The sequence below is a fragment of the Diceros bicornis genome, chromosome 20 (genome assembly GCF_020826845.1).
Source record: "Diceros bicornis minor isolate mBicDic1 chromosome 20, mDicBic1.mat.cur, whole genome shotgun sequence".
NCBI lineage: Eukaryota > Metazoa > Chordata > Mammalia > Perissodactyla > Rhinocerotidae > Diceros > Diceros bicornis.
In genome coordinates this window covers 3,670,439-3,685,724 of record NC_080759.1, presented here as the reverse complement: position 1 = coordinate 3,685,724, position 15,286 = coordinate 3,670,439, and the positions used below count along the sequence as shown (strand labels likewise).

Here is a 15,286-nt window from a genome sequence, read left to right as displayed (position 1 = left end):
TTGACATTTGGGGCCAGGTCATTTTTTGCTGTAGGGCCGTCCTTTGCACTGTAGGATGCTCAGGAGCATCTCTGGCCTCCACCCGCTAGATGCAAGTAGCACCCCTCCCTGCGTTCCAAGAGGTGACAACCAAAAGTGCCCCCAGACGTGGCAGGAGTCCTCTGGGGAGCAGACTGGCCCCAGGCCCAGCGCTGCCTCCTTCTAGAGGGGCAAGAGTCTGGCAGAGTGGTTAGGGCATGGGTAGTTGTTTTTTTTTGTAGAAAGAGAAATTATAGAACTCTGGCTGGTGGCCTGGTAGAGGGGCAGGAGGGAGGTGTGGCCTCTGAGCAGGGTGGAGCCCTGACAGAGAGGAGGGCGGGATTGTAGAGGTGGGGGTGGGGACTCTGGGTACCCTGGGATGGGGGAGCTGGAGGGGGTGGCTGATGGGCCAGTCCCTGGCTGGGGTGACCGAGTCACTGGAGGGAGTCTCATCAAGATGAGGACACAGGGTGAAAAACAGGGGTCACTTTGGGGCTTATTAGCTCAGAAAAGAGAAGGAGAAGCAGCAGCCAGAGAGATAGGAGAACCGGGGTGTGGGGTAATGGGGATCCCCAAAGCAAGAGAGAGTTTAGAGGGTTGGGTTCCTGGAAGCAGAGCCTGAGATGGGGATTCAGATATATGCGATGTATTGAGGGGGTGCTCTCAGGAGGGAGGGAACGAGGGAAGCAGGGTGGGCAGGGGAGAAACTAAGGCAGGAGGTGGTCTCAGCCGGGGTCGGGCCTCAGCCCAATCACTTGGAGGGCTCTGGAGCATGAATAGCAACTCAGAATCTGTCCCACCGAGACAAGAGGGCCAGTTTTTGTACACACCACGTCAGCCAGTCACTGGCTGAGGGCGGCCCTGAGAGGTGTCACCTCCTGAGTGAAGGGTGCCCATTTTGCTGAGGCCAGTTCTCTGGAGAAGGGGCAGCTGTCAGCTGTTAGGGAGATGGATGCACCAGCTGGATGAAGGAGATCTGGATGTGCACCAACGGCATCCACTAGACACGTCGACACAAAACCAATGCCCATCGGGTTCATGACTTGGGGACACTGGCTTTGGGGGTGTAGGGGGTTGGATGCCAGATGGGAGGCAGGTGGGCTGTGACGACACGCTGAGTGAGCCTGGCGCTGGGGAGGGGGATGGGGTTTGGTGCCAGGCTTGCAGCAGGTGCTCTCTTGATCCCGCCTGTCCCTGCAGCTCTGTGGTGATGCTGGAGATTGACAACCGGCTGTGCCTGCAGTTGCCCGAGAATGACCACTGCTTCCCCGACGCCCAGAGTGCGGCCGACTACCTGGGAGCGTTGTCAGCTGTGGAGCGCCTGGACTTTCCGTACCCACTGCGGGCGGCGCGGGGTGAGGCCCGCCAGGCTCAGGGCGGAGCTGGGGCTCCCGCGGTGGGGGCTGTGGTTGAAGCCCCTGCTTCCTGCCTGCAGGGGAGCCGCTGGAGCTGCCGGAGCCGAGCATGCCGCTGCTGCCCCTGCTGGCTGCGAGCGCTGTCTTCCTGCTGGTCATCCTCGTTCTGGGCGTCATGGTGGCCCGGCGCAAGCGGGAACACAGCACTCTCTGGTTCCCCGAGGGCTTTGCGCTGCACAAGGAGGTGGCCGCTGGCCACAAGGGCCGGCGGGAACCTGTGGGCCAAGATGCGTTGGGCATGAGGTGAGGATCCTGCCCTCCCCCGTTCCCCGACTGCGGGGGCTTTGTGAGCGCTGGAGGCCACCTTGACCTGACTCTGACCCACCCTGACCCTAACTTCAGACTCCACCCCAGTGTTCATCCCCTTCACTGACTCCATGATTCCTGGGGATTGCTCCTGATTCGTTCCCCTGACCCTATTTCCTATGTCCCAGTTCCCCTGACTCAATCCCACCCTGACCCCACCCTGACCCCACCCTGACCCCAGCCTCACAGAATTCACCCCAATTCTCAGCATTCGTTCCCACATGACTGCTGACCCCATGACCCCTGTCTGCACCCCAACCCCTCATTGACCCCCTGACCCTATCCTCTATGACCCTCAATACCACCTCTAGCAGGCTTTAATTCACCCTGACCTTTGACCTCACCTCTGACCCCCCTTTCCACCCCAGTTCAGTGTCCATTTCCCATGATCCTCAATCCCAGCCTTGGCCCTGGGCCTCACCTCCAACTCCTTGACCCGTCCCTCAAGACCCTCAACCCCACCCTAGCCTAACCCCTGAATTTACCCCCTCCTGTGACCCCAGGACCTCCTGACTCCTCAACACACTTATCCTGGCTACATCTCTTACCTGTTATGATGCTAATTCCATTCTCCATGACCCCTCACATCATCTTCTATAACCCTGCTGAATGCTTGTGACCTTCACCTATCCTGTAGCCAGCTGCTCTGACCCCTGACCCCACTCTTGTCCCCCCTCTGATTCCACCTTAAGGCCCTGGCCATCACCCATCATAACCCCTGACTGTACGCCCATGACCTAGACTCCGTGCTGCATCCCCACAGTGGACCCAGTATCTCGACCCTTCCCTCTGTGTCTCCTGACCTAGGACCCTGGATCCCAGCTCCAGACCCCTCTGCTCTGACCCCACGCAAATCCTCCTCCCAGGTTGTGTGTCTTCATTGTCTCCTCTCCCCTCCCCACTCCCATTGTCCCCATAGGAACATGGCCAAGGGCGAGAGTCTGATGGGGGAGGCGGCCACAGACTGGATGGACACAGAGTGCCCGGAGGCCAAGCGACTGAAGGTGGTGCCCCTCCTCTCATCCCTGCCCTTGGGGTCCTGGGTGGAGGCCCCAGTGGTCAGTGGGAGAGCCCAGGGGAAGTCTCTGCTCTCCCCAGCTCTGGAGAGCACCCACCCCATCCTGCCCTTCTCTAACCAGGGCCCTGCTGCCAGGCCTGACTGGGGTCTTCCTGGAGGGGACCCCCTGGCCCAGACAGCAACTCTGTGTTCTCTCTGCTGGGTCCAGCTTTGTCCAGCTTGCCCAGCCTGAGAGTGCTCCTGGCTGGTTCCAAGCACCGTTTCCTCTCCCGGGGCCACACCCATGGGCTCTGTCTTAGCTTGGGCTCCATGACAAAACACCACAGACAGAGTGGCTTGAACAGCAGTCATTTATTTTCTCACAGTTCTGGAGGCTGGAAGTCCAAGACTGAGGTGCTGGCAGGGCTGGTTCTGGGTGAGGGCTCTTTTCTTGGCTTGCAGAGGGTCACCGCCTCGCTGTGTCCTCATGTGGCAGAGAGCGAGTGAGCTCTGGTCTCTTTTCCTCTTATAAGGACATCAGTCTTATCGAATCAGGGCTTCACCCTTATGACCTTGTTTAACCTTAATTATCTCCTTAAAGGCCCCGTCTCCACATATAGTCACACTAGCGTTTAGGGCTTCAGCATCTGACTTTTGAGGGCTGGGCCATAACGGCCTCCTGCTAGCATTACTTCGACATTCGCCAAGTGTCTTGAAGACACATGAAGCATCTAATGTCCTCTTTATGGGGACTCCATGCAGTAGCTGTCGGTACGCACCTCAGTTACCAGCTGCTTCTCCCCGCCTGTGTGTTAGTGTTTGTGAAATGGAGACAGCTATTATAATTGACGGCTGAAGATACCTGATCACCCCGGGATATTTTTTTTCTTTCTCATCCCAAAGCAGGTATTAAGTAGACAGGGCAGTGTGTTTTTGGCGGCATTTTAGCTTTGCAGAACGACAGTGTCATCCTGATTTTGCTAATGAGAAGCTCAGAGCCCTAATGTGATTTGCGCAGGCTCACAACCTGCTAGGTGACAGTATAAGAACTGGAACCTCATCAAATGTTGTCCTGTCCTCCCTGACCCTTTCTGGTTAGCTCTCCATCACCTGGCTCTCCCCTTTCCTGAAATTCAACTCCCCACAGGGTGTAAGCTCAGGTCTGGCTTGATCAGGCTCTGTGTTAGGTGCCGGAAGGCTCTTAAATGCTCTGTCAGGCTAGTTAAGAATATCCTGTTCTGTTTCCATAGCATCACTCATGCCTTTCAGACCATGAGTCTGAAATTTATCCAGCTCCTGCTCGGGGCCCGAGTGCTGTGTTTGCGAAGCTAAATCTATACATTTGTGTGTGGCTCTTTGATTCTGAGACCTCACGTTCCTGTTCGAGGGACCGGGTGGGAGCCCTACGTGGTATCCAGGGCATCTCCCCACTTCTCTCGTTCGCTCCCACCTGTTCACCCCTTTCCCAGATTAATGCTGATCTGTGAAGGACCCTCCTGCCTCCACATTTCTTTTACCAGTGATTTGTAGTTTCCAGAATACAAGTCTTGCATTTCTTCTGTTAAATTGAATTCTAAAGAGTTAAGTCTTGATGCTGTTGTCAGTAGAGTTGTTTTCTCAGTTTCATTTCAGTGTGTCCGTGTCTGGTGTATAGACAGGTGTGTACTGATGGGTGCTGTGCGGTGTGTCTCTTCCTTGATCACCCACCCTGGGTTCCCAACCCCCTCCCCTTCCAACCCGGATTAAAATCCCAGTTCTTCCTTTTAGGAGTTCTCTGAGCCCCAGCACTCAACTTCCTATTTCCTTAGCTATAAAAGAAGCAGGATGGTCATGCTTTCTCTCAGGCTGGGTTTGCGTCTCTGTGAGAGAAGGCTGTGGGGATGCCTGGACCATCCCTCTCGCTGTCTGTCTGCTGACTCCTTGTGAGAACCCGGGTCCTTGTGCACCAGGTGGAGGAGCCTGGCGTGGGGGCTGAAGATGCTGTGGATTGCCGCCAGTGGACTCAACACCACCTGGTTGCTGCTGACATCCGCGTGGCACCAGCCATGGCGTTGACACCACCGCAGGGCGACGCGGATGCTGATGGCATGGATGTCAATGTGCGTGGCCCAGGTCAGTGATGGCACCCCCCACCCCCCACCCCAGGATGCCCCTTACCTGTCTTGCTCTTGCGAGGCTGCATCTGGGTCTGTGTTCTGGTGAGAGCTGTATGTGTCTGGGTGTCTGTCTGTTGAGGGGGCTGTTAATCAGGACTGTTAATTGTAAGTGATAATAGCCCAACTCAAACTAGCTTAAGTAAAGCAAAAGATTTATTGGCCCTTGTAACTGGAAGCGGCAGGCACATTTGGATCCAGGACTCACCACCTCTTGGCTCCAGCCCAAGCAGGCTTTCTCCTGGGGGCATGATGACCACAGGTGGGACCAGCCTTACAAAGCCTTTTCCCAGCTGCACCAGGATTAAGTTCTGATTGGGCGGACTAGGGTCACATGCCCATCCCTGAACCAATCAGTGTGGCCTGGGGGCTAAAATATGCAGATTGCCCAGGCCTGGGCCACACGCCTGTCCCTGAGGGAGGGGCTTTAGCTCTACCCAGGTCTTGAGGCTGGAGAATGGGGTGCAAGTGGCTCCCTGTGGGAAACCAGGGCATGTGCATGCAGAGGGTGGCAGACCACATGACCTGGATCCTCCTGGATCCCTCTTTGCCGCATTTAGGGGTATTCCTCCCTCAGCTCCTTTGTGCGCCCAGGGCTCCCTTTTGAGTTCCTCAGGCTAGGGGGGCCTGAGGTACCTGGGGTTTTATGTCCTGGGGGTGGCTCTAAACCAGTGGGTGCGCAGTGTGAAAGGCACAGCTCCTTTGCCTCAAGCTGGATGACAACTCTGAGGTACCACTCAGCCTCCAGAGTGCCCCTTGGGATTAGGCTGACATGACCCTGCGGGAATTTGCCTGAGGTTGCGTGCTTGTTTGACTTCCTCCCTCCCTTGGCCTTTGTCCCCCGCTGCCTAGGCGCCCATCTGTGACAGATCACATGCCCGTGAATCCTCATCGTGGGTTGGCTTCTGGGGCACGTGGCACCGACGTGTGCGTGTATGGGTGTGTGCACGCGCGTGCGTGCATATCTGCAGACAGGAAGATTTGCCACTCCCTCTGTGCCCTGTGTGTCCCACTTCCTCCTAATGCAGTGCCCTCAGTAGTATTCCCTGGAAAGGCCCCTGTGCCCACCTCCCTTGTGACACACTCCCATCCCCTGCAGATGGCTTCACCCCACTAATGCTGGCCTCCTTCTGTGGGGGCGCACTGGAGCCGATGCCGACTGAGGAGGATGAGGCAGAAGATACGTCAGCCAGCATCATCTCAGACCTGATCTGCCAGGGGGCCCAGCTTGGGGCGCGGACTGACCGCACGGGCGAGACGGCCCTGCACTTGGCCGCCCGCTATGCCCGGGCTGATGCGGCCAAGCGGCTGCTGGATGCTGGGGCAGACACCAATGCCCAGGACCACTCGGGCCGCACCCCCCTGCACACAGCTGTCACTGCCGATGCCCAGGGTGTCTTCCAGGTGAGATGGGCCTGCCCCTTTGGACTTAAGAGCTGGACGGGCATCAGACAGATCTGGGTTTGAGGTCCAGTTCTGCCTCCCAGAGCTCATTTTCCTCATTTGTAGAATGGGATATACAGGAGTAGGATGTCTAGCAAGTAGCTGCTCCCTGAACCTCATTGATTTCAGGGGACGTGGGGGTTGGGGACCTCAAGGCTTAGAGGTGCTCCTGGTCCCCTGTTCCTGCCATGACTCCTACTCCCCCCTTCCCTTAGATTCTCATCCGGAACCGCTCCACAGACCTGGATGCCCGCATGGTGGACGGCTCCACAGCACTGATCCTGGCAGCCCGCTTGGCGGTGGAGGGCATGGTGGAGGAGCTCATCGCCAGCCACGCTGATGTCAATGCTGTGGACGAGCTTGGTAGGCTCGGGGGAAGTAGCCATGGGTGGGGCCTGAGACGGTGTCACCTGGGCTCTGACTATCTTTTTGGTGTGAACTCACACCCACACTGAGACCCAGTCACTGAAGCTCATACACACATAACAGTGTTTCAAAACAGACTTACACTCTTAATGCATTTTTTTTTTATGGCTGCTGCTAGCCCATAGGTGCCTCAGTGATTTAGAAACAGGCGCCCTTCCCCAAGACGCTGCATTTCCCTTTGCTTTGTTAGAAGAACTTACTCTGCTGCCATCTGCTGGACAGCTGGTATAATAAATTTGCATATCGGCCAAATCTGTATGTGATGGCGATTCCCTCTGCGGAGGTGCTTGCTTGCACATGGCTCGACTTGTGCATATTCACAGCACCCTGCTCTCGTGTCCAGAGGACCTCACACAGCTATAGACACACTCAGATGCTCATAAACATCCTTTGGAGCAGGTGTTCTCAACCTCAGCAGCACTGACACTTGGGGGTGGATCATTCTTTGTGCTGGGGGCCGTCCTGTGCTGTGTAGGATGTTAAGCAGTGTCCCTGGCCTTCACCCACTAGATGCCAGTAGCATGCTACTCTCCAGCTGTGACAACCAAAAATGTCTCCAGACATTGCCAAATGCCCCTGGCGGGGGGGATGTGTCAGATGTGTTTCCCTCTGTGATGATGGAAATATTCTGTCTGTGCTATCCAATATGATAGCCACTGGACACATGTGGTCGCTATTGAGCACTTGAAATGTGGTTGGGGGTGTATGAAGAACTAAATGTTTTATTTCATTTAATTTTTTAACCTTTGTTTTGCTTGCTTTTTTTTAAAAAAGCTTTATTTAGATATAATTCACATACCATGCAATTCACCCGTTTAAGGTATAAAATCTAATGGGTTTTATTATGATCACATAGTTGTGCAACTGTCATCACAAAAAATTTTAGAGCATTTTCATCAGCTGAAAACGAAACCCTCATTCTTAGCTGTCACTTCCCAATTCCCTCATCTTCCCAGCCCCTGCCAACCACTAATCTACTTTCTGTCTCTATGCATTTTCCTGTTCTGGACATTTCATATAAATGGAATCGTACAATATATGGTCTTTTTTGACTGGCTTCTTTCACTTAGCACAGTGTTTTCAAGGTTCACGAATGTTGTAGCATGTATCAGGACTTTTAATTTATTTTTAATTTTTTATGACCAAATAATATTCCATTATATATATACACATTTTGTTTATTCACCCATTGATGGACATTTGGGTTTTTTCTACTTTTTGGCTGTTATGAATAATGCTGTTATGAACATTTGTGTACATGCTTTTATGTGGACATATGTTTTCATTTCTCTTAGGTATATTCCTAGGAGTGAAATTGCTGGGTCATATGCTAACTCTGTTTAACCTTTTGAGGAATGGCCAGACTGTTTTCCAAAGCGGCTGCTCCATTTTACATTCCCACCAGCAGTGTGTGAGAGTTCTCCACATCCTCACCAACACTTGTTATTGTCTGTCTTTTTGTTATAACCACCCTAGTGGGTGTGAAGTGTTATCTCATTGTAGTTTTGATTTGTATTTCCCTGATGGCTAATTACGTTGAGCATCTTTTCATGTACTTAGTGGCCGTTTGCCTATCTACTTTGGAGAAATATCTATTCAGATCCTTTGTGCATTTTTAAAGTGGGTTGCTTGTCTTTTTGTTATTGATTTATAAGAGTTTTTTATGTATTCTAGGCATGAGTCTTTTATCAGATATAGGCTTATAAACATTTCTCCCATTTTGTAGATTTTCTTTTCATTTTCTTGATGGTGTCCTGAGAACCACAAAAGTTTTAATGTTGATGACGTCCAATTTATCTATGTTTTTGTCATTGTACTGTTGTTTGCGTTTTCAGTGTCATATCTAAGAATTGTTTGTCTAATTCAATGTCATGAAGATTTACCCCTATATTTTCTTCTAAATGTTTTATAGTTTGAGCTTTTACATTTAGACCTTTGATTCATTTTGAGGTATTTTTTGTATATGGTGTGAGGTAGGGGTCCAACTTCATTTTTTTGCATGTGGAGATCCAGTTGTCCCAGTTTTGTTAAGAAAACTATCCTTTCCCCATTGAATAGTCTTGGCACCTATTTTATTTAATTTTAATTACTTTAAATCTAAAGAGCCACATGTGACTGGTCGCTGCTGCACTGGACAGCATAGCTATAGGTATAGCCGAGCGAGGCTGTCACCATGCCCTCCGGGTATGAAGAGCCACATCTACTGGTGTGCCCACCCATGCACAGTGGTGCCCTTGGACAGGGAGAGTCATTCTGCAGGTCTGCACACACACACCCCCCCAAACACAGGAGCACAGATACTCGTGGAAGCTCTGCCCCTCCCGCAGGCCACATCTCAGGCACTTCTTGTTTCCCTGCCATGGGGAGCCAGGACATGAGCCTGGTCCTGACCCTGACCTCTCCCCTCTCCTGCCAGGGAAATCAGCCTTACACTGGGCTGCAGCTGTCAACAACGTGGAGGCCACCTTGGCCCTGCTCAAAAATGGAGCCAACAAGGACATGCAGGATAGCAAGGTGAGCCCCAGCCCTTGGCCCACCTGGGGGTCAGCCCTGGCACAGCACTCCACAGGTGGCAGAGAGCAGGGTGGGGTGGGCTAGTGGGGGCATTCACTCTGCCTGCAACCAGCTTTCAGGGGTGGGATTTGGGCCCAAAAGGTTCCAACAATAGATCGGGCGAGGAAGTGTGCAGCAGTTGCTGTGTGACCTTTGGCAAGTTGCTTCACTCCTCTGAACCTCAGTGTCCTCATCTGTGAAGTGCAGAAGCAACAGTACCCATCTCATTGCCTCTTTGAGGATTCAGTGAGCTAATGCTTTTGTAAAGTGCTTAGCAGATCCTCAATAAAAGATAATATGATCCTTGTTTAAAAACCCTTGTGAGGTGGTACCTCTGTCTTGATTTTGCAGATGGGAAGAGTGAGGCTCAGAGGGATACAGGGGCCAATTCTGTCCTTATTTAAAATTTCCGTATTTTAGTCATTATGGATTTTTTTGCATTAATCTTAACTTTTTAAAAAACGTGACACTAAAATATCATTTATTTTGATGACTGAGGTTTTTGACACCCTCTTAAATTTTCTCACCTCACTTTCCTCACCTTAGTCCTGGCCCTAAGGCCTGGTGCTTTGTAGGTACTTGATGAATATGGTTGAAAGGAAACAACTTGCCCAGAGCTGGGATTTGAACCTAGGTCTGTGGGGCTGGAGAAGTCCAACTCTTAGCTCTTAGGCTTTTCCAGAAGCTGGGAGCCTTGCTGATGTTGGCTGGGAGCTGATCCTGGCTCTTGTGACCCTGACACCTCGTGGGTTCTGGACCTCCCCCAGGAGGAGACCCCTCTGTTCCTGGCCGCCCGGGAGGGCAGCTACGAGGCTGCCAAGCTGCTGCTGGACCACCTCGCCAACCGTGAGATCACCGATCACCTGGACAGGCTGCCACGGGACGTGGCCCAGGAGCGGCTGCACCAGGACATCGTACGCCTGCTGGACCAGCCTAGTGGGCCCCACAGTCCCCCCGGCCCCCATGGCCTGGGACCCCTGCTCTGCCCGCCTGGGGCTTTCCTCCCGGGCCTCAAGGTGGCGCAGGCAGGGGGCAAGAAGAGCCGGAGGCCGCCTGGCAAGGCGGGGCTGGGACCGCAGGGCGCCCGGGGCCGGGGCAAGAAGCTGACGCTGGCCTGCCCGGGCCCCCTGGCCGAGAGCTCGGTCACGCTCTCGCCCGTGGACTCGCTGGACTCCCCGCGGCCCTTCGGGGGGCCCCCCACGTCACCAGGCGGCTTCCCCCTTGAGGGGCCCTACCCGGCGGCTGCTGCCACGGCCGTCTCTCTGGCGCCGCTGGGGGGCGCGGGCCGGGCGGGTCTTGGGCGCCAGCCCCCCGGGGGCTGCGTGCTTAGCCTGGGGCTGCTGAACCCCGTGGCTGTTCCCCTCGACTGGGCCCGGCTGCCCCCGCCTGCCCCACCAGGCCCCTCCTTCCTGCTGCCGCTGGCCCCGGGACCCAGGCTGCTGAACCCCGGGCCCCCTGTGTCCCCGCAGGAGCGGCCCCCGCCATACCTGGCAGCCCCGGGACATGGCGAGGAGTACCCGGCCGCCGGGGCCCATGGCAGCCCCCCCAAGGCCCGCTTCCTGCGGGTCCCCAGCGAGCACCCTTACCTGACCCCATCCCCCGAGTCCCCCGAGCACTGGGCCAGCCCCTCGCCTCCCTCCCTCTCGGACTGGTCCGACTCCACACCCAGCCCAGCCACTGCCACCGGGTCCATGGCCACAGCCACTGGAGCACTGCCTGCCCAGCCACTGGCCCTGTCCGTCCCTGGCCCCCTAGCTCAGGCCCAGACCCAGCTGGGGCCCCAGCGGGAAGTCACCCCCAAGAGGCAGGTGTTGGCCTGAGACTCTCCTCAGTTCCTGGATTTCGGGGGGCTGAAGAGACACCCCATCCTGACTCTCTCTCTCTCCCCTCTTTCCTTTCAGTCCTTCTCATTACCTCCTCTCTCCACCAGCCCTCCTGTACCCCACCCCCCTTGCAGTGTGACCCAGATAGGTCACCAGCCTAGGGGTTCAGTCTTCTTTTATTTATAGGGGTGCAGGCTGATCCCACCCTCTGGGTCTTGTGGTGTCTGAGGCCTCCTCCTGCCCCCCCCTCGCCCACCCCCTTCTTCCTTTCTCACTTCCTCTGGCCTTTCTCACTGTTCACGCTCTGACACGAGTGAATTATTATTATTATTTTTTTTACGTTTTGTATAGAAACAAATTCATTTAAACGAACTTATTATTATTGTTATTTTTTACAAAATATATATATGGACATGCTCCCTCCTCCCTGCCTTCCTCCCAGTGCCCCCGTGGGGCTGAGTCTGTGGGCCCCTTCGGCCAAGCTGGATTCTGTGTACCAAGTACACAGGCAGACCGGGATCCTGTGTACTGAGTACACAACCCTGGTATGTACCAAGTAGGCATACCCTCCAGGGCCAGGGGTCAGGCGAGACTTGGGAGCCTCCCCCCAACCTCCCTCACTTCATTGCATTCCAGATGGAACTTGTTCTATAGCTTTGCTGGGAGAAGGGCCCTTCTGGCCCATAGAGCCCACACCCAGGCCCTCCCAACCCTAGAGCCTGGGCTACCTCCCTTTGGGAACTAGGGGGGCAGCCGGTGGCAACATGAGGACCAGGGGATATGTGTGCATTCCACTTTGTCTCCCTGTAAATACAGAAATGTAGGAAGGCAAGGAGCTGCGTGGGTGGCACCCCCTCCTCCTTGTACTCCTCTGGCCCAGCCCCATGGCAGAATAGAAGTATTTTTAGGCTATTTTTGTAATATGGCTTCTGGTCACCATCCCTGTGTAGCTAAATTCCCAGGCCTTGCATTGTACAGCCCCAACCACCCACACCACATAATAAAGGAATAGTTAACACTCAGTGTCATTGGTCTGTGTCTAGGTAAGGTGGGGGCTGGTAGTGGTGGCGCTTCTTGTCTCCCCAAGGCTAACCTGAGCTCCCATCCTGGGAGCTTGCATGCCAACTCATGCTTCCTCTTTTGGCAGATGTCTCCACTGATTGGATGAGGGGTGGTTACCTGACTGCAGATGAGCCAACCAGATTCACTTGCTCAAGAAAATTGTTTAATGGCAATGCTAAGAAAGCCATCAGTTGGTGGAGCTTTTAAGGTCACTGGCAGGTTAAGAAATATGAGTGGCTAGTTTGGGATAGTGGGTACTGATGAGCAAACAGAGCAGAAGAGCGGAGCTAATATGCAGGGAGAATCAGAGATGAGAATGCAAATGGCTCCAGAGGGTTTGAGGAAGTATCTCAGTTCCAGATGGAGCATCAATTCCAGTTAATTGAGCATTCCATTGACATCAACAGGTATTTATTAATTGCCTTCTAAGTGCCTGATGCTGTTTCTGCATGGATCTCACCCCTATTTCGTGCTCCCTTGGGTTCTGGAGACAGCGCTGCACGTTTGTAACAAATGCTCCTTTACGTTTACCAGCTTGGATGGGTTTCCACTTCTTGAAACCAATTGTGCCCCAAGACAATCTTGTGTTTCCACTGGGGCCTCCAGGAAAGGAGGATGGGATTTAATGTTCACTGATTCCTCTTGTCAGTTGGAGTGCTTCTAGTTGCAAGTGACACAAAAATGTACTCAGCTGGCTTAAACAGAAAAAGAATTTATTAGCTCATATATCACTTGTTTCATGGATTAAGCAATATTTGGTCATTTACCCATTAAAGTCAGAGCTGCAAGAGCTTTTGGAAAATATTTAGCATCCCTATCTATCACTATTTTACAGATTGGTAACCTGAGGCATAGTGAGGGCGTTAGAACAATGACGTAGATGAAGTTTTCCTGACACCTGCTTCAGGTTCCTTGCTCACTGAGGAAGCGTGAATTCTCCTCCCTCCCAGGTCAACGGGCAATCATTTGAATGTTTCATTTTCAAGGAAAAGAGGCTTTCAGTCAAAATTTGAAAGACATAAAAACTCTTATCGTATCATCTTAAAGAAAAGTCAAGGTTCAGTGGCTTATTTTCTCCAATGTGGAAAATACAGGATAATTTATTTTCTTCCCACAGCAATGAAAGAAAGTTGCCTATTTAATATGCAGAATTTCTCAGAGCACCTTGCCATTTTTCAGTTCAGCCCTCAACAGGTTTTAAAAAATGTCCTCAGTTTCAACCCCTTGAACTTCCAGTTAATCCTGGGCACCATAAAAGGGATGCAACAAATTTTTTCTGCAAGGTGAGTCACCTCAAGCAGGTGATATCAGTACCAGCACCAAGAGTTACTACAGGTGTGCACCTGCCACCACTTACAAGTGCCTCTTTAAAAATTTTCCCACACAGGTAGCAGGAACAGCGGTGGAGGGATGATTTTACTGTTGATGACATTGATCAGTTCTTTCACCTGCAGGATGACTGCAGTCAAGCTCCCCGTCTCATTCTTGCAGGCAATGTAGCTCTCCAGCTCACCTTCTAAATGTCCAGGTCCTCTCTCCCATATAGGAACATGCAGAACTCAATGGAAATGACCTGAGGACACAAAGCAAACGTTTAAAGGTCTCACCTGAGTCCAGCTCAGCATGTGAATAACACACAGTTCTCTCCTTGGGTTTGACCTTGGTCTTCTCCAGTCACTCTAAACCCTTGAAATTGACTTCGGACTCTGGCTATACCAAGATGAGAGGGATTATGTGTTCTTTGGAGACAGATGTCACCCCACACTCTATTAATCACCATACAGCATGCAAGATTTGGCCCCCGCATGGGCTTCAGAATAACATTAATGGAATCAGAGTGAAATAATGGCTAACTTTGAAGAAGGGCTGACCTTGGGGACAAGTCCAGCCATATTTCTCGCTGCTCCCATCATCCAAGTAGGCAGTGGACAAAATGGAGTAGGTACCATTCTTTGTGCACATCTCATGCTTGCCCACTCCCAATATTCCTATCATGCCGTCACTTATCATCATGGCCCCATCATCATGCCATTGCTTCTAGAGTTCGGCAGCTGTCTTCACCAACCAAACCTTTTTTATCTCTGGAATTGGAGCTTAACTGTATTCATCTTCCACAGCTTCACAAAGTAGGATTTGGCAATGATTTAATGGATGTGACCCCCCGCCCCCCCAGCACAGGCCATAGAGCCAAAATATTCACACATTGGACTTCATGAATATTTCAAATGTTTGTGCCTGAAAAGACATTATCAACAGAGTAAAACACAATCCATAGGATGGGAGATCATATTTGCAAGCTATATATCTGATAAGCGCTTAACATCCAGAATAGAGAGAGAACTCCTAAACTCAACAACAAAAAGTAAACAACCCAAGTCAAACATGAGCAAAGGATGTGAATAGACATTTCCTCAAAGAAGATATACACATGGCCGATAAGCATATGGAAAGATGCCTAACATCGCTAATCACTGGAGAAATACAAACCAAAAACACGAGATACCACCTCACATCCATTAGGATGGCTCCTATTTAAAAAAAAGGAAAAAGAACCAGTGTTGGCAAAGATGTGGAGAAATTGGAACCCTTGTGCACTGTGCTGGGAATGTAAAATGATATAGTTGCTGTGGAAATCAGTTTGGAAGTTCTTCAAAAAAATTAACAATAGAATTACCATATTATCCAACAATTTCATGAAAGCATGGTCTTGAAGACATATCTTTTTTTTTTTTTTCCTGTGAGGACGATCAGCCCTGAGTTAACATCCACGCCAATCCTCCTCTTTTTGCTGGGAAAGACTGGCCCTGAGCTAACATCCGTGCCCACCTTCCTCCACTTTATATGGGACGCTGCCATAGCATGGCCTGACAAGCAGTGTGTCGGTGCGCGCCCAGGATCCGAACCCGGGCTGCCAGCAGTGGAGCACACGCACTTAACCACTATGCCACGGGGCCGGCCCCACTGAAGAAATATCTGAACATGCATTTTCACAGCATCATCTTTCACGATAGCTAAAACATGGAAGCAACCCAAGTATCTGTCCAGGGATGAGTGGATAAAAAAATGTGGTATATATGTACAATGGTATAC

At 52.2% G+C, this 15,286-nt stretch overlaps 1 protein-coding gene across 4 annotated transcripts in view; it reads left to right on the top strand.

The window, feature by feature from the left end:
* The window catches only part of NOTCH3 (notch receptor 3), a 31,382-nt gene extending 19,230 nt beyond the window's left edge, over positions 1-12,152 (top strand). For all 4 annotated transcript variants that reach the window (XM_058563551.1, XM_058563549.1, XM_058563550.1 and 1 more), the window contains 8 exons: positions 1,219-1,373; positions 1,454-1,676; positions 2,659-2,743; positions 4,686-4,848; positions 5,989-6,293; positions 6,548-6,695; positions 9,175-9,272; positions 10,079-12,152. In XM_058563551.1, the coding sequence (XP_058419534.1) occupies positions 1,219-1,373; positions 1,454-1,676; positions 2,659-2,743; positions 4,686-4,848; positions 5,989-6,293; positions 6,548-6,695; positions 9,175-9,272; positions 10,079-11,131 (2,230 nt within the window). In that variant the 3' untranslated portion in view covers positions 11,132-12,152. The remainder of the gene's footprint in view (positions 1-1,218; positions 1,374-1,453; positions 1,677-2,658; positions 2,744-4,685; positions 4,849-5,988; positions 6,294-6,547; positions 6,696-9,174; positions 9,273-10,078) is intronic.
* Positions 12,153-15,286: the final 3,134 nt, after the last annotated feature.